General features: G+C 36.9%; 1 protein-coding gene across 1 annotated transcript in view; it reads left to right on the top strand.

The window, feature by feature from the left end:
* Positions 1-19,407, top strand: part of BLTP1 (bridge-like lipid transfer protein family member 1) — a 120,913-nt gene that overhangs the window by 77,488 nt on the left and 24,018 nt on the right. Inside the window, exons 50-64 of the mRNA XM_074154853.1 lie at positions 2,659-2,865; positions 3,019-3,257; positions 3,842-4,086; positions 4,558-4,663; positions 8,076-8,173; positions 8,467-8,652; positions 9,652-9,820; positions 10,260-10,471; positions 11,555-11,753; positions 12,326-12,385; positions 13,650-13,876; positions 14,381-14,581; positions 14,787-14,917; positions 16,391-16,514; positions 18,002-18,111. Of these exons, the coding sequence (XP_074010954.1) occupies positions 2,659-2,865; positions 3,019-3,257; positions 3,842-4,086; positions 4,558-4,663; positions 8,076-8,173; positions 8,467-8,652; positions 9,652-9,820; positions 10,260-10,471; positions 11,555-11,753; positions 12,326-12,385; positions 13,650-13,876; positions 14,381-14,581; positions 14,787-14,917; positions 16,391-16,514; positions 18,002-18,111 (2,514 nt within the window). The remainder of the gene's footprint in view (positions 1-2,658; positions 2,866-3,018; positions 3,258-3,841; positions 4,087-4,557; positions 4,664-8,075; positions 8,174-8,466; positions 8,653-9,651; positions 9,821-10,259; positions 10,472-11,554; positions 11,754-12,325; positions 12,386-13,649; positions 13,877-14,380; positions 14,582-14,786; positions 14,918-16,390; positions 16,515-18,001; positions 18,112-19,407) is intronic.

The following is a 19,407-nucleotide window of genomic DNA, read 5'->3' as shown; positions in this document are numbered from 1 at the left end:
CCGCAGTACTCTGAGAAGAAAAGTTATGTAGCCAAAAATTGAGAGGCTCTTCTTTTTTTTCAGCTGCTGTTTGTTACAGCACTAGTGTGTATTCAGTTGTGATAATACAGGATTAATTTTAAAATGTCCTTATAGATGGTAGCTCTGGAAGGAGAGGTGATAGACTGTAAAACTGCAAGTGATGTAAAGAAAGCATTCCAGTTTTTGTTCCTTTTTGTCTGGTAGCAACATTAAAGCCGCTAAAGAAAGTACTTTTTTGCATAGTGTATCACTGAACAATGGTCAACAAAAGTATAAATGATTAAAAAGATTGCACATATCTGTGTAGGATAGGTCTGGTGGTGAGTCATAAACACAATACAGCTTCTGGCTTAGAAAGGAGTCACCTGATAGCTGGAATTTGGGGAACGATCAATTTATTTACACCACAACCATCTGCTACTGCCCAAATTTTCATCTGATTCGGTGTGGTAGTTTGTGTTTGTTATGGGCCTCCTGCTGACGTGTTTTCCCTGTCTCTTTCTAACATTCCCAAAGGTCTGTTAGGTTGAATGGTGGCCTCGTAGCCAGTTCTGTACTGGGACAAAGACTTTGTTCACAAGTTTGTCTGGAGGGTGATTATTTATGGAATTGATGTGAGAACATAGAATTACTTCTGAATGTGTTACTGGTATATAACTTAATGATTTTAATAATATTCAACCAGATCTGTTATAGGCATATCACCGTAGGTAAACAAACTGCAGATGTATAATATGTGCAGTGCTCATTCCAGATAAATGTGTAGCCACACAGTTTTTCTGCTTTTCATTCTGTCGTGGAAGGAGGCTTTTTGTAGACCAGACAAGTGACAGTGAAATTCATTCGTTGCATGAAATATTGAAATACCTTAGCAGAGAAGCACAGTTAATCTTGCTCAGATTTGAGACTCCTGCAACAGCTATATTGGTGTAATTTTTTAATTTTTTTTTATTAAGAAAGTGCTTAAAATGGTATGAATTCACATGTTCAAAATTGATTGCATTTTCAGTACAGACTTCAACTACATTTACTTTTCATTTCTACATGAAGATAGGTTGAGACTAGACTGTCTGGTAGAGGTCAGGAAGAGATTTTGCAACTTCCCTTAAGTTGAAAGTTGTTCTTGTGATGATTGAATAAGTAATGTAGTGGTATCTTGAGTTATATATGGGGAAAAATGTCTTCTTGATTGGCTTCAGAATAGTTCAGTCAGATGGTAGCAGGACGAGAGTAGGAAATAAGCAATCATCAACAGATAAGTAATTGTGGGTGTTTTTTTTTTCTTTAAAGAGGTGGATTAAAATAAATCTTCCCTTAGGTAATGTTTATTTGTATAACATTTTTATGAAAATACCTGTGAATTAAGATTTGTTTCCTCCTTCATATTTGTGTAAATTCTTCAAATATTTTGAAATCGGTTCTACTTGACAGTTCTCAATACATAACTGCTTTAGGTCACTTGTGGCTCTTTTGTAGCTGTGAAACCTGAAAATGTTTCTAGAGCTTCAGTAAATGAATCTGCTGTTGATAGGCCTGTGGTTGCATTACAGTGCGTTTATTTCTTCATTATAAGCAGCAGGATGATGTCTTTTTTCCCTATTTCCACACCTGGGATGCTTTGGGCTAGCTGATGTTTTAACATTAGAATAAGGAGCCCCGTGTTAGGACTTCACAGAAGAAACATTACTTAGCGAGTAGAATTCATAGAATATTGTAGCTTTCACCATGAAACCAAACTGTCTACAGAACAATTTAAATCATGATACAAAAAGTATTTGAATTATGCTCGTTAAAATTTAGTATTTGAGAAACTTTCATTGAAAGCTGCAATTTTATATGGTGTCTTTTTCAGACATTTTAGCATCTTCGCAACTATATATCTTTCTCTTAGAGGCTGTAGTATTCTGTGCTGGCTACCTAATATGCTTCCATTGGGTAACCCTCCAGTAACTGAGAAACATTAATGTGTTATCTCATGTATCTTTTTTAATAGGAGCTTAGTGAATTCTGATATGCCAAAATTTCATTCTGACATGAGAAACTGTCAGCTTCGTGCAGTTTATCTTGGGTAACCATTGTCAACTATATCCTCCTTAATACTAAAGTGAAGTTTAGACTTCATATTTTGGAATTAAAGGTTGGTCTTAATTCACAAGCCCATTTATCACTTCCTATGTATTTATTGCAAAGTGATTTCCTCCATTGACCTTTTTGGATGCTAAAATCAGATTTTACTAAGTCTTCATATGAAAAGGATGATTCAAGATTATTCCTGAAAAGGAGTTGAAATGGAAGGCAACTTGGTTCCGTGTTTGCAAATTGTCTGTGTATATGCAGCCTAGCGTGTATAAACTCAAATGATCTTACATGATGCAAGAATAACAGTTTAACAGGTATTTTTGCAATGCATGACTTGTAGTTCTCTTAAATGTAGTGTAGTTGTTTGTGGCATGTAGTGCATCTGTGTGTGTAAAGTGAAACAAAAAGGAATGTGTATGTAGTTTATAAACAAAATCACTAAAATTCAGGATTTAAAATTCAGTTAAATTAAAATTCAACACTTAAAAACCCATTTTAACATAAAACTGTAACTATTTTGAAAGATGTGCAAATAAATCCTATTTCCTTTTCTGTTAGAACTGTTGTGAAATGCAGTATTGCCAAATCCCAGGCCCTGTATAGTGCCCAGAGGGGGCTGAAAACAAACAACGCCGCTGTGGTCAAAGTTGGAGCCATCAGCATCAACATTCCTCAGCACCCTGCCACCCTGCACAGCATGATGGTGCGCAGCTCCCACCAGCTCTCCAAGCAGATTTCGGATCTCATCAGGCAACCGTCAACTGCGTAAGTGGTGCTTGCATGGCACTTCTGAATGCCACTGGATGCCATCCGTTTACGAGCTTGTGCTACTTTGGACATATGTGGGAGAGTCGGGCTTGTCACACGTCATGTTAGAATAACAACAAGTGTTTTCTTGATCTTTGTCTTGGTACATAGGCCCCAGCCTCCCAAAGAAGATGTTGCGACTCCTTTGCCCTCTGAAAAAACTCCAACAAGTATTAATCAAACACCTGTTGAAACAAATGAATTTCCACAGCTGCCAGAAGGCTTAGAAAAGAAGCCTATCGTTCTGAAATTCAGTGCCATGATAGACGGTATAGCTATTGGAGCAGCTCTCTTGCCCTCTCTAAAGGCAGAATATAAGATGGGAAGAATGAGAAGTCATGGAATGACAGGTAACAGCTCCCTGAAACGTTAAAAACATTATAGCTTTTAGTTTGTCCTTGCTAGCAGCGTCCAAGAGGACTTGGTATTTTTGTTGAGTTATAGTTAGAGCTTTGAATCTTTTGCTCTTGGCTTATTTTTTTCAATGTGGTCTCCGATCAGATGGGGCCATTTAGAGAATTTACACTGTTGTTAAACCCAATTGCCAGAGGCAGAACACAAGAGCAGATGAAGACGTGAATGCATTCATATGTAGCTTCCTCCCAGGAAGCTTCCCTCTGCTAAAATCTATTTATGATCCTTGATGAATTGAATTCTGATTCGTAAGGCTACTTGAGGATACTTCTGTATGTTCTCAGTACAGATGAGGTGGTCTGTGTGACTTTCTCCATCAAATTACAGTGAAGTCTTTATTTTCTTCAAAAAATGAAGAAAACTCAGAATCATGTTGGTGGATGTTTATAGCTCTAGAGGTCTATGCATTTCAGTAACATTTTAAAAGTGTTTTTATTCCGAAAGTGTTCTTAAATTTAAGGGTAAATAAAAGATTCTTTTGCCAGTTCATACCTTTTCTTTCCCCGTCTTTCTTTTACAGGTGCCCAAACTAGATTTAATTTTGAGCTTCCAAGTCACAGATTGCGCTTCACTTCAAAAGTCTCTGCCACTGATATGTCAACCATTCCTCCTTCAGCGAGTCTTAACCTTCCTCCTGTCACTATGTCAGGCAAATATATCATGGAAGAACATGATACTTACTCAGACCAAATTTGGAGCATAGATGAACTACCTGCTAAGCAAGGCTATTACCTACAGGGGAACTACCTACGTTGCGTGGCTGAAGTAGGTGTTGAAGATGGTATTCGTTTTTGATAGCTTGTTATTTCCATTCTGTTACATTTCTGTATGTGCATCTTCATATTATTTTAATAATCTGCCTACTCCAGAACTCTCAGGTTTATGGATTGATCCAAACATAGCATTTGTAATTGCGTGACACTGAAATAGAACTTTCTCAGTCCTTAGTTGATGAGCAGCCAACATATTAAGCAGTCAAGACCATGTGTCATGGTTTTGGCTGGTTTGTCTAAGCTAAACTTAAACAGGAGAATGAACTTTTTCATAAAATAGTGTATGTCCTTCAGTTTTCTGATTGGCATTCACAGCAGAAAAACTGCAAGACAAAGCTATTTAATGTTGGTTTTTTATGCCAATAACAATATAATTGGACCGAAAACTAAAAACGTATTGTTTCGAAAACATAGGTATGGTAACTGTTTTAAAGTTTTGTTCTAATATTTTATATTTCTGCAGGTTGGTTCCTTTGAACATAATCTCACAACTGATCTTTTAAATCACTTAGTATTTGTGCAAAAAGTGTTCATGAAGGAAGTAAATGAAGTCATACAGAAGGTTTCAGGTAAGCAGAACACTTAAAACCAACTTTAAGTAAGATCCTTAAACATTATGTCAACAAGAAGCAAGCAGCAGAGCTGGAGTTTGAAGTAGTAACAGAGGCTCTGGAAATGTTTGTAGCTCTATCAGGAAGAAGGTGTTTTATTTGGAAGCAGGCTAGTTTGTCAATCTGGACGCTAGCCTCTGTGTCTGTCTATAACATGACCTTGGCTTGGGTTACTTTCTCTGTTCGCTTTGCTCACCTGTAAAATGCAGGTTGTGATATTGCATTTTTAAAAATGTCAGCGTATTCTTTTAAAGGAAAACAGCCGTCTCTGGGCAAAATAGTGTCAATATTGGTATTGCTTACTGTCTCCTGATTCCTCGCTCTTCAATTCCTTGTAGATAACGTGTTTCAGAACTGTATGAAAAATGGGTTTGACTATTCATTAGATTGTTTTGTGTATCATACTGTATACTACAGAAATGGCTGGTTTGTTTCTGTCGTTTAAGCTGGCTTCTGTTCTCAAAAAATTTTAGGAAGAAAAATAGCATTGTCATTAAAAGCCCAATTAGAGAACAGCTGCAAAATCACTCCATGCTGTCTGTTTTGCAGTATGCAATGGAAATCACATAGTGAGTTGTGTGTTCATCTATTTGAATAGACAGCCAAAGTTACAAAACATTTATTTTATTACATAAAAGACTGACTGAACCACAGTTTGCACAGCACTTAAAAATAGATCCAGTCACTTTCTAGTTCTTACTGTTAGAGACTTGGTCTCTAACAAGTCTCAAGAACTGAAAGCAAACCAAAAAGCTGGTGATAACTTGTGCCATGCAGTAATATTTCATTTCAGCAAACGAGTTCCATCACCCTACGCATTGGGAAAAATAGTACAAATGTTACTATTTTTTCTGGTATTTGACTACTCTGAGAGGGAAATATAAGGACCGAAAGCTTCCTTTGACACATTAGTTATTGCTTGGTAGTTTTAAAAAAGATACAGGAATATAATTTACTGTGGATATTATATGACAGATGAGGAGATGAACAGAAAAGCAAATAAGTCAAGAACTGTAGAAGCATTTTGTTGTTCTTTAGGTCAAAATAAGAATTGGCAGATGGGAATAAACAGTAAATGAATTAGAAAAAGGAAAAGCAATAATTAATAAGGACTGTTGTCTGCCTATTAAGAAATAGTAATTAAAACATAAAATAACCAAGGGAAATAAAGGGAATATGAATTTTATTAGTTATGTTTTTAGAGGAAGAAGGACGTATGTTTGAGGAAAAAATGTTACAGGATGACAAATGTGAATAAATATTCAAAACTGGGTGAAATTTCAAGTAGTTTGATTTTAAAGCTTTTTGAGTTAACCTAAAAGGCTATTATAGAGATACAGCTAATTTGTAGTGGAAAGATTCATTAATAGTTGGAAACACCACGAGGAAAGATATACTGAAAAGTGGTAACTAAGTGAAAGGAGTGTCTGTGTGTGCATCTACACAATCCTTTCATATACCCCTCTGTGTGTGTGAATATATATATATATATTCACGCGTACAAACATACATAAAAGAAATGTGCAGGTCCAGATTACATGCCTTCAAGAGAGTTAGAGGATGCAGTGGAGAAAATGGAAATTGTCACAATCTCTGAAGGATAAGAAGCAGCAAATTTTAAACACCCTGATGTTTGTTCCAGGCAAAATATATTAGCATTGGGTAGTAGGAGAACACCTGGGAGAAGAACAGACCTTCAACAACTGTCATTATTCTATTAGAACATTTTTTATAGAGGACCATAAAGTGGTAAAATGGGAAACTTATATTAGATTTCTTTTACAACATTCCTCAGTCTCTAGAGTTTGATCTCTCTCCTGTTTTTATGTGAGGAATTTAGTACCATTGCTGGTTCTTTGCTTTCTCAGACCATAAATCTGATTGCAAGTAGCAGCCTGATGGTTTTTGAAATGTTACTGTTACCTTCTGTATGGTGGTAATTCAGCAGGATCGTGGTGAGGTGCCAGCAATCCGTGGGTCTGGGTGCTCAATGCAGAGCAATGGGGTCAGGACATGGCTCTTGTCCTTCTGGCTTGCAGCTAAGTAATCTGCATGGCTTGAAAATTCCAGTTAGTGTAATATACAAAAGTGGCTTTTTTATAATGGTTTCTGTTGCACTAAAACATTGATTGCATGTTATCCTTACATAAAACATGGTAAGTACCAGTTACTTAAGGTGAAGTTGCACAGATTGAACGCTAGTTAACGAACAGAGCAGTTCATAATAGTTCCACCTGCAAACTGAGGGCAGTGTTGATTCAGACAGCTGGTGGCCACTCTCAAACTCGTTTCACTTTTTGCACTGGTTTATGTAAAGATTCAAATCCAACTTCTAATTTAGTTTCATTCAAGAACATTATGTTCCCTTAAGTGAGAGGGTAGATGGAGAACTTTTACCTAAAAGTAATATCTCCTTTCCTTCTTTTTTTACCTGGCAAATGCTTTACAAACTTTATGAAGAAAAGTCATTGCATAAATAGCCTCTAATATGCATGCGGAGAATACATGAAAGATGAGTTAATTCTCTTGCTCAGAGCCCTTAGGTTACCATCGTGGTTTTACATGATCCTAGTGAAGAATGTTGGGGGGAGGAAAACAACAAAAAGAGGAAGAGGTTATTAAGGCTATTTGGAGAAGAAAAAAATCCAGATACAGAATGGAGTGTTAAAAAATGGTTGTTTGGGGCTTTTTTAATCCATGACTTAACTGCCTATTTTTACCACCAAATCACTGTAATTAGAAGAATTGACATATATGGAAAGAATTACTGGCTTAGCCTTTTCCAACAGCAAGCCCTTCCTGTAGACTAAGATTGAATATAGATCAAATCTCAAGAATTTAAACCAGGGTTGCTCCTTCAGGTTTGTACCTAGGGGGTTATGGAACTTGGGATGAAACGTGCCAGGGTGAGGAAGTAAACACAAAAATAAAATAACCACAGAATACTCATTCCTCCTGTCATTGAAAAAGACGGATACAATTTCAGTTCCTCTTTTCAGGCAATTCGCACAGTACTCAGTCAAGTGTTTAATTTTTATTGTCAGATAATTAGGAGATAGATTGGTGCAGGAGAAGAAGAATATTTTTTTGAAAATGGTCTTAATCCTTACAGGCTTTGAGCCTTCCTGAGGAAAGCGTCCCAGGAGGGAAGAACATGACACTCTGCCTCGATTCTCAGTAGAGAGCTATTAACTATATGTAACAAGCTGAATCTGCACTTTTGTCTTCCATCTTCAACCTATATTTGTTTATATAAATCATCAACTAGTCGCTGTTTAAAATGAGGCTTCATTCACTGTCACATTTTTTATATCTGTTTTAAAGTGTTTTCTTTGTTAAAACTCTGAATGTGTATATTCAATGCCTACAGGAGGGGAGCAGCCAATACCTCTTTGGAATGAACATGATGGCACAACTGATGGAGAAAAACCAAAAATTCTTCTGTACTCATTGAGCCTACAGTTTAAGGTAATCTTATGATGACAAAAGAGCGGTCCTACATGCTATTTATGGCTTTTGGGTTTTTACCTCGAAGCTTATTGCATCAGGAATACTCTGCATGAAGACTTTGAGTTTGGTTCCTGTAATGTTTTAAAATAGCTTAGTGGCATTGCATTGTGAAAAACAATTATGTCCTCCTTTTTCTGCTGTACAATTAAAAGGTTTGTTTTCTTTGGTTGGTTGGTTAGTTGTTTTTTTTCCCTTTCTCTTTGTGTCTCTGAATCAGATCCTAGTAACTTTGTACCTCCCTTATTCATTAGGGAATTCAAGTGACGGCTACAACTCCCTCAATGCGAGCTGTGAGATTTGAAACTGGATTGATAGAACTTGAACTCTCAAACAGACTGCAAACCAAAGCAATGCCTGGAAGTAGCAGCTACCTCAAACTGTTTGGGAAATGCCAGGTGGATTTAAATCTGGCACTAGGACAGATTGTCAAACATCAGGTCAGTGCTCATCATCTTTGCATGTGATGTTCTGAATAGTGTGTGATTAAAAAGTACATAACCAAGCCAAGAGGCTGTCTTACACTGCTGGTTTTTTTCTGATCTGGCTGTGAAGTCTAGGGGAGTTGGGGGGGGTGTTTGGGTTTTGTTTGAGAGTTGGGTTTTTTGGTTGGTTAGCTTTTTCAGCTTGTTTTCTTGTTTTTAATAAAAGTTTAAGCATTCTGCAGCACATAGTTGTGGAAGTTTACTTCCTGAATATGCTCTCGTATTTTGGTAAATAGTCGGTCAAAATATATTTTCTCACTTGAGTCAAGAAGGGACTGGAGATGACTTTTCAGAATAATTAGCAAATCTTCTTTATGAAGGCCATTGTATGTGCATAAAAGATGGAAGGAGTCAAGTATGGGCTTTTTTTGTATTTTTTTTCATGCTATTAATATCTTAGAACTTATTAGCCCCTTGCAATAGTAATGGCCTTGCTACTGAGTCAAATTCAAAATTTTTGTTGATATTGCTATTGTTTTTAGGTTGCATGAAGGAAATAATAAGATCAGACAAGATCCAGACTCAACTAGACCTACATTTTGACCTAGTTTTTCTGTATTAGTTTGAAAGTTGCATCTCTTGGATTCTTAAACCCACTGTTCCCTGGAATCACTAATTTTATGATATGAAAATGTTTTGTGATGACTAGAAACAAATACACATCTTAGAAGCTATAAATGTACTGTCACAATACAGGATCTGGATATATAAATAGTTATTTTAGCTAATATTTTATGATAAATAAGGAAATAATACTATGGTCAGAATTAAATGCAAGAAAATTGGAATATCCTCAAAGGAGCTTTGGCTAGAAGAGAAGGGGAAAGGAGACATATTTACTTCTTGTTGTAATTTTACGTTTTGTCAAAAGCAATAATTTGATTATTTTTCCCTGACCCTGAACTCCTCCCTGCTGCAAACCCCTCCCCCTTCCCGTTTTTTGAATGTTTTAAGGTTTATGAAGAAGCTGGGTCAGACTTTCATCAAGTTGCCTATTTCAAGACAAGAATTGGATTAAGAAATGCTCTCCGAGAAGAAATCAGTGGCTCATCAGATAGAGAAGCCGTGCTCATTACTCTGAACAGGCCAATTGTTTTCGCTCAGCCTGTGGCCTTTGACAGAGGTATTTAAGAGACAATTGCTACAAATTTGTTTTCATACTGAGGAAGCTATGTATTTTTTTTCAAATGTTCATTATTCAAATTTGGTATTTATCATGTTAAATCAAAATATTAGGTATAATAAACTAGCTGAGAAATTTAGGAGATCTACTGGATGCAACAGGTTAATAATTCCTAATGCCAAAAATTCCATTTGCTGAAGTGATTAGTTTTCAGGTGGTTTGGAGGAAGTTGCTTTTTTAAGTCTTTCCAAATGAATAATACTGGGAACAGTGTCTGAATATGTGCGTGTCCATTGTTGTACATACATTATCCTAAAGGAGTGGAGAAATCATAAAAATGAAAAAAAAGGGAAGGGGGAAGAACTTTATTTAGTGAATGTGCTTTTTTTTTTTTGGTATGTGTTGATTTCAATTAAGCGTTTCTGGTTTGTTCATAAAGCTGTGCTATTTTGGCTGAACTACAAGGCTGCGTATGACAACTGGAATGAACAGAGAATGGCTTTACATAAAGATATTCATATGGCCACAAAAGAAGTAGTAGATATGCTGCCCGGAATCCAGCAAACCTCTGCACAGGCTTTTGGGACCCTCTTTCTTCAGCTGACTGTCAATGACTTAGGAATTTGCCTGCCCATCACAAACACACCTCAGGTAAGCAAAATGTCTGAAGCGACGTGACTATTAGTACTCTGTTGAAAAGTGAAGGTGTGATCTGCCCCTTTTCAGTATAAAATGGAAAATATTACATTGCCAGTTGACAGCAGTTTAAAAATACAGGAAGCAGTAGAGCAATGTTAGGATAAATAGTGTTAGACGGCTCTGAGAGAAAACCTTGGATTCAGAGACTGTTCCTGTGTTGAACTGGGAATATTCTTAATGGGGAATAATTCCAGAAGATAAATGAATCATTGTAATGATGTAGAAGGAAATAGTCATAATATCTACAGATGTAAAGGAGTAATGATGCCTATAACCTAGGAGTCATAACGGTATAACATTTTGATTGTGAATCTTCTATCTGGCAGCTATGGACAAAGCACATGGCGTTTATGCTGTTTTGTGTTATAAATGGTAGTAAATTACGAAAAATACATTCTAGCTTTTGAAGTCTTAAGCTTGTATATAGAACAGCATGTTTACAGTCCTTACGCTGGATCAAAAGAAGTCTACTTTTATAGAAGGCAGTATGTGGGCTTTTTTGCAGGTAAACAAAATTATAGACCTTAATATGCAAAGGACTGGAAAATAGTCAGTCTGTATATTTAAGACTGCATAATTGTAGATATCAAAATAAGCACAAAAAAAAATCACGTAAAAATTAAAGCTACTTTTCCTCTTTGTTCGATCAACTCATTTGCAACTCTTCGTGGAGAAAAGAGTCAATCCTGGGCTTGTGTTCTGTTGTCATGGCATCATGTGGTTGATAGCCCTGTATTGTCTATAGCCCTGTCGTTGATCAGACATGGATTTTTCTTTCCTCTTCCAGATGACCTTGACTCACGGTGCCCTAATATATTTACAATGTAGGTGTTGCATTTAGAAAACAACAATGCAAGACACTGCATGGACAGATGTGATGCTTTTGAAACTTTCTGCAGAGAAGGAAAAATACCAGGAGATACGAGAAGGGGATCAGTTTTCTATTAGGGAAAGATAAACAGCATTTAATGCATGTACAGTATCACTTTGACATTGCAATGACCGGTAAATCCTCTCTGTGGTTTTATTTTCCAGTCTAACCACACTGCAGATCTTGACACTGGCTCTGCTTTAGTCCTGACTATTGAAAGCACCTTAATCACTGCCTGCTCCTCAGAGTCTTTAGTCAGCAAAGGTCATTTTAAAAACTTCTGTATCCGCTTTGCTGATGGCTTTGAGACAAGTTGGGATGACTGGAAACCAGAAATAAGAGGAGATCTAGTCATGAATGCATGTAAGTGGGTGTGATTTCATATTGGACAATAGTATTTCAGATATAAATTAACTTTTACCCTTTCCCATGACTTTTAAAACTGCTGAACTTCCCTCCAAAAAATAAAGAAAATACTTTGCCATTTTGAAAGCAAAATAATATAGATCCAAAAAGTTGTAGTTCTTTGTTGTTTTCCTCTATTAATAACTTTTTTGCTGTAAGTCTCATTGTAAGCATTTAAGTTCTGTCTGAGAGATGTTGGAAGACTCGGATGCATGGCTTTTGTAGAATTTTGTAACATTCCTAGTAAGTTTTTAATAGTTTAATATAGCTGATTTTCATTTATATGTATATATATCTTTCATTATGGTGAAGATTTATATGGGATTGTAAGTTCATCTAAACTGGGATGTTACCAAGTAGATTCACTTTACTAAATAAGGAAAGTCATTCAATGGCAATTAAAACTAAACCTCCTATCCCACACCACTCGTGCTTTTATTGCGGAGGGCAAGAGATTGAGGTGGAATTTGGAAAAGTTGGTCTAAAGCTACTTTCACTGTCAGCCTAATCAGTGTATGTGCTTCATATAGGTGTTGTGCCAGATGGTACGTATGAAGTGTGTTCTAGGACAACAGGACAGGCTGCAGCAGGTAATACACTTTTTTAAGAAATCAAGTCCTATAAAAGTAAAGCATTCATAAAATATGAAATTTTAATCCTTTAACTGTTTTGTAATTTAATTGGCAGCCTATTTTTTTGTTTCATTTAGTATCTTGTTTTCCTGGTAAAACTCCTCAGTGTTTTTATCTGCTCCATCTTTTCAAGCTATTCCAGATTTTGAGTCACATCAGCAACACTAGTTTTAGATTTTTTTTATTTTTTATTCTTTTTATCTGCAGGAAAACACATGGTGTGTATGTGTTTGTTCCTTGGTTGGAGAATAGTCCCAACAGCAATGTTGTCCTACTGCTTCCTGTCCTAGAGACTGCTAAATCTTCCAGTCCTTCTAATGCTGAGACTTTGCATGCTGCGCTCCCATTCCTCCCTCACCTCTTCCAGAGACATCTTCTATTCTTCCCAAACTCCCTCTCTTCCCAGTCTCTCCTAGTGAGTTGTTTGAACATTCTCCGGAGGCCTCAAAAATACCTGGCAATCTCTGTCTTGGTCATGATATCCGCTGCTTGCTTCTTCTCGTCTCTTTGCCCAAATGTTGCATCTGTGGTATCTCCTGTCCCTGTAGTTTTGCTCGTAGTCCCTCTCTTGCTTTTTTGTGCTAAGGACACATAAAAATGAAGCACGTGCTGCAACTATTAAAAATTAACCTCACATGGAATTGTGAATGGTGAAAACCAGCATGAATCCTTTTAGAAGGAAGAACAGTGTCTATTGTAGTTCTGCTGAAAGCCATTTCTGCATTTTGACACTGAAAGGTGGCACTCATTAGAAAAGTTCTGGGAAGACAGGGTATTCAGCAGGCACACTACACACATACTATAACATCTTCCAGCATCATTGTTCAATTTGAAACTGTAACTAGGTCAGCATTTTTACATGCAGATAGACATCCTTTAGGTTTCTTGCTGTTAGAAACCCTGTTCTGGAATAGTATTCTTGGCTGCAGTTGGAAGAGCTGAAGTTTGAGATGCTCCCTCTGGGTCATCAGCTTGGCTGAAGGGAATGTATTTTCATTAGGCTTGTCTGTGTACATTATTTGTTAAAGAAACATTAACTTCATAGCTGTGAAGTACTTATAGGAAGCATTTCAGTTGTGGAATGTGTTTTTCCCAGAGTGGGCAGAAAAGACAGCTCTTTGTAACTGATAAACAGTGTCGTGGCTAACTAATACATAACTCAGTAGGGGGAATTTTTTAAAAGAAGAAAAAGGGGTTAAACTTTTTTTTTTTTTACACACAGAAAGTAGTAGTGCTGGAACCTGGACACTGAATGTGTTATGGAAGATGTGTGGTATTGATGTCCACATGGATCCAAACATTGGGAAAAGATTGAATGCTTTAGGCAACACCCTCACAACGTTGACAGGAGAAGAAGATATTGATGATATTGCTGACCTCAACTCTGTAAACATAGCTGACCTTTCAGATGAGGATGAAGTTGACACTATGTCTCCCACTATACATGCAGTAAGTGAATCAACCAAAATAAATGCTGCTAATTAGAAAACGTCATGACAAAGTCTTCAAATGGAAAGATCGTAGACTTGAGTTCAGTATGCTATTCCTTATAGCTCATATAACTCTTGTTGCAAATGAAAAAAGTTTGTGTGTTAGTTTTCTAACTCCGTATTTCACAGGCAAGAAACGACAGGTCATATTTCTACTGCTGTTATGTGGAAATACCAATCTGGACTTAAAAATATGGAGACACAATACCTAACTTCGGGTGCCTGAACTGAAAAGCCTGTGGCTATAAATAGGTTTTCTTAACAGGAGAGTAAGTTACTAACAAGAGCAAATTAGAAGAAAATTCTTTTTCGGGACTTCTACCCAATATGCTGCTGACCTTGCTTTTTGGTTTCACGTAAAAACATTTTAACAGATGTTCTCTAATGGCTGTCTTAAATGTCTCTTGCCTGCCAACAGTGAAAACGTTATCCCAGAACACTAATGTTCCTGTTTGTTGTTTAGAAATCAGGTGGAGGTTCATTATGTGGAGATGCACGCAAGCTAACATTTGGGCAGCGGATTGTAAATCACCTGCTGGGTTTGAGCCCCCCAAACCATCGATACTCTGTTCCTGTAGAATATCTATTGGGGTCAGCGAAGTGTGATTCTCTTCAGTCTAGCAGATCACATATGAAAGCAGGCAGATCCTGCTCATGGGGACATGTATGTAGTAGTTACGGTGTGTCTAATTGAATGATGGGGTTTGGATCATTGGAAAAAATCCAATCAGCTGCCTTTTGAGATGAAACTGATTCTTTTGCATGCACTAGTCCAAATTTTAAGGTGTGAAATTCACTTTGCCTATTGTTAAATCGCACTAATGCCCAATTTTTGATAAGGGCATTAATTAAATGTTTATTTTAAATAGGAGATTGTTGATCATCGACGGCAGGGAGCTTCTAGTATCCAAACTGGAGAACAGCGAGGAAGAAAATTTGTGAAACGTTTAGTCGATATTAGAGAACTCAATGAGCAAGCTAAAGTTATTGATGACTTAAAGTAAGTTGGGTTTTGCTTTAACTTGCACAAATATAACAATAACTGGGGAATAATAAACTACAGCTGACTTCTTTCTTTTCTGTTCTTGTCACATATCTTGTGGCATTGTGATAGTCAAGTGGAAATCGTTGCTTTTATTTCAAAATAAGGAATTGTCCTTTTGGATTCCATAAGAAAAACCTACATATTCAAGTACACTCTTAATTTCTCAAATTCTTCTCCAAGTGTCAAATTAGTCTATATTCTTTCTGGTTCTGCATTACAGTGGCTGATTATAATCAATTTCCTATAGATTCAAAATCGTAGTTCCATCTTGATTTATTATTGTGGTGATTACTTTAACAAAATATATTACTTTGTAATAATCTTAGTCTCATTCACTGGAAGAAGAAAAAGTATTTAAATCGACTATTTTTGCACCTTGTAGGTACTTTAAATATCCTATGCTGAACTTGAGAAAACCCTAAGAAAGAATTATTTCAAATTTCATAAATTTCATCGGAACATCTTCAGATCGGAATATCTTCAGATAAAATTATTTATTAATAATTTTTCACAGTTATGGCTTGTTGGGCCTTATTTTTTTTTCTCCTTCCTTCCCGAAGACAGAATTACTATAAATGGATCTGTCTGGGATAGGAACACAGAGCTTGGTAATTACATGTTAAATAATGAAGAAGAGACACATTTTACTGCTTGTACTTGGAATAAAATTGCTGGTACCATTCAGAGGGCAATTGTGTCTGAACTTTGAGTTTTAGGATAAATGTTCGTTCTAATACAAGTTCAAGAACCAAAATTATGTTTTGTGCCTGCCTTTTCTCAGTTTGTGAATGCTTCAGTAAACTGTGATTCTTTCAAAATAGCATTGGCTTTACAGAGTATTTTAAATTATTTAGCAGTGTGCTTTTTCTGCAGAAGGTAATGCGCTACAGAAGGCGGTCATTGGTGTGCCAGGGCTTTGGACTGTTAACAGCAGGTGGATTTTTCTTCTCAGTTTTGCCCTTTATGCTTGTTTTCAATTAAACAGCTGCCATGTGATTGAACGTGTATAGGAGGTCCTTAATCTAGTTGTTACAACTAGGGCTTTTTGAAACAAGGGAGTTGCTGCACAGCCATTTTTACTCTCCACCTTGGTTACCATCATGGTAGCACTGTTGTTTGGGGGTCTCCTTACATGCTCATTTCTTCTACATCCTCTGTCTGATCTGCCAAGTCCCTTGGAGACAGAAACCTTAAAATCCTTAAGAGTCCTCATAAGGACGAAACATTATACCTGACAAAAAGTTGTATCATGAAACAAGAATAATTCTTCTGCAGCTGTATTTGCCACTGGTTATAAGTAACTCCTGAAAAAAAGGAGAAAATGGGATAATTCCCAGAGAAAGCAGAACATGATTGCAACACAGATTTTGAAATTGTGAAAATAATGTCACCTATTTGCAGGATAACTCAACCATGATTTATCCCCAGAAAATTAGGTGCAAGTGAAGGAACTATAAATCAAGAAATTCAGCGCTATCAGCAACTGGAGTCGGTGGCTGTGAATGATATCCGCCGAGATGTTCGTAAAAAGCTACGTAGATCCAGTATGAGGGTAAGCAGTACTAAATTACTTTAAACATAATGTTAGCACTTGCATTGCATATTTCTTTTCTGCACATTGGTTAAAGCGAAGAAAATGTTAGTAATGGAAAAGAAGATTAAGAATATCAAATAGTTCAGCAATCCCGCTAGCTTTAGGAGAGGGTGGGGAAAGGTTTTTTTCCCTTATAATAATGACAATTGGAAAATCGAAATTTCAGAGATACTATAATGTAAATGGTTTTGTTTGCATGCTCACAAGAAGTAGGCAGAAAACGTGTATTTGAAGTTGTTATTTACTCCTTCTCTTAGCAGATTTTAAAATGATTCTTTATTGGGCTGATGAATGCAGATGCAGAGGCAAGCATGTTAACTGCCTGGGCAAATAAATGATAGATACCTATTGTATTCCACTTGGCACATGTGCTTTCTATAAGTATGTTCTATATATAAATAAACAGTATAGTTGCTGAGTTAGGTGATATAAAAATGAAAACAAGCTATTAAGCGTAGACACTAGAGGAAACTTGACAAAAAGCAAGCACTGTTGTTGGTAACGCACAAACACATGTGGCTGTCATCCCAGGCCCCAATAACAAACCTGGCAAAACATTATTTTCAGTGTGTCCTAGTGCATGAGCTCCAAGGATGATGCTTCTGGGCTCCCCAGTTCAAGAGAGACAGGGAACTACTGGAGAGAGTCCAACGTAGGGCAACTAAGATGATTAAGGGATTGGAGCATCTCCCTTATGAGGAAAGGCTCAAAGAGCTGGGGCTCTTCAACCTGGAGAAGAGAAGGCCGAGGGGAGACCTTATCTATGGTTACAAGTACCTAAAGGGTGGATTGAAGGATGATGGAGCTGGACTCTTTTCAGTGGTTTCCAGCAATAGAACGAGGGGCAAGGGGCACAAGCTGGAACATAGGAAGTTCCATTTAAATATGAGGAGAAACTTCTTTACGGTGAGGGTGACAGAGCCCTGGAACAGGCTGCCCAGGGCAGTCGTGGAGTCCCCTTCTCTGGAGATTCTCAAGACCCATCTTGATGCAGTCCTGAGTAATGTGCTCTAGGCAATCCTGCTTCAGCAGGGGAGTTGGACTAGATGATCTCTAGAGGTCCCTTCCAACTCTGACAATTCTGTGATTCCATGAAATAGTAATCTCAGCAGCTCTTTCTTGGGTGCTCTCATTTTAGCTTGTGTTCTTCTTTACTGTAGCAGTAACTAGGAAAGATGCCTGTCGAAGTGGTCAGATTATTGCCTCTGGGTATACTTTTCTCCTGGCAACAGGACATTATCAATTCCAGCAAGTATGAAGAGTGAACATGTATCCAGAGGCAAGATGAAGATGCTGACAAATGCTGATAAGAGATACATTTTAACTATTATGGAACAAAAGCCATCTTTTTACTTTACTGCCACACCTGTGTAAAATAGTATTTTGCCTTGCCAGAGTTTTTCTGTGTTCTCAGTTGTTGCATTTAAATGCTATTTTTGTTTTAGGCTGCCTCCTTGAAAGACAAATGGGGTCTCAGCTACAAACCCAGCTATAGCCGATCTAAGAGTATTTCAGCATCGGGAAGACCACCTCTGAAGAGAATGGACAGAACAAGGTAAGCTTCTGGGAATCTGAGATCTGTGATCACAACAGCAGCTTAAGTAACAGAGGAAACATTGGACTTTGGCACTAGGAGTCCTTTCACTAGAGGCAGCAGCTATATGTGGTAAAACTGGATAGGAGAAGATCCATTTTGGAGGACAGGTGTTTTCCAAAAAGCAACTTTTCACCTTTTTTTGAAACTTCTTTTTTGACAGACTTAGTAGTATGTCAAATGAGAAGTTTCCACTGCTACAAGAACTTAGGGTTTTCTACAGAGTCCTGCATTCAAGGCATAATGAAGAAATGTATATAAAGAAAAATGGCATAGTGTAATCATTTTGGTTTCTACACTTGATTTGCAATCATCTGCCTTAAAGGGCTTTTGTAATGAGAAGAAAGGAGATTCATGTATAACATGTATTGATTTTGTTTCATCATTTAATGGCTGCTGAGCAAACTGTAGTTGTGTAATGATGCCTCCTAGTAAAGTTTTTTCTTTATTTTTAGAATACACGTGTTTGAGTCTATTGCTACTGTAGATCCAGCTGAAGCATTCAAAGTTTGGAATTAAAAATGCGCTACATTACTATGTATTAAATATAAAAGACTTGAAATTTAGGAAGTGGAGAGTAGTGTTAGAATTGTGTGGACTTTTTTCCTACGAGAATAGAAATTCTTAATAGAAATTTGCTTCAAATTTGAATACTTCTGTAGAAGTGAATGGAAATTTATAAATAATCCAGATTTGAAAATATCAAACAGAAGATATTCCAGTTTTAAAAAAAGCTTTCTAAGTACTCTAAAGTGAAGTTTTCAAGGTGCCCTTGAAAAGGAATCTTCTGAATTAACTGGCGTTCTTGATACTTAAAGCAGAGCAAGCGTTGAAGGCATGGAAGTTCTAGTTCAAGATATGTATGAAAACAATTTTCATTTTACCTTTTCACAAGATTATCTGAAAAGAACCAGAAATTGCATGGAAAAGATAATGGGGCTTTTCTGTTTTTCTATAAGAAGCAGGAAGTTTTGAAAAACTTGATGAGTACTTTGGTTGTGAATGAAAAGTAGTACGCATATACTATAAGGCCAAATAATTCATTTCAGTTGCGTCGGGGAATGCATAATCTGTCAACTTGCTTTATGTCCCAAATGTCACAAATGCCTCTTTTTTCTATAATTTTTGCATGTTCGTTTAGGATTGAAAACTTGCATAAATAAATAAGCAGAGACTGGCTAGCTATAGTCTACTAGCCAAGTAACATGTAGCTGCTTTCCCTTTTCTTCTCCCCCTCCTTTTTCCTTTTCCTGTATC

Source organism: Numenius arquata, chromosome 10, assembly GCF_964106895.1.
Source record: "Numenius arquata chromosome 10, bNumArq3.hap1.1, whole genome shotgun sequence".
In the NCBI taxonomy this organism is placed as follows: domain Eukaryota; kingdom Metazoa; phylum Chordata; class Aves; order Charadriiformes; family Scolopacidae; genus Numenius; species Numenius arquata.
This window is presented reverse-complemented; position numbering and strand designations above follow the sequence as displayed.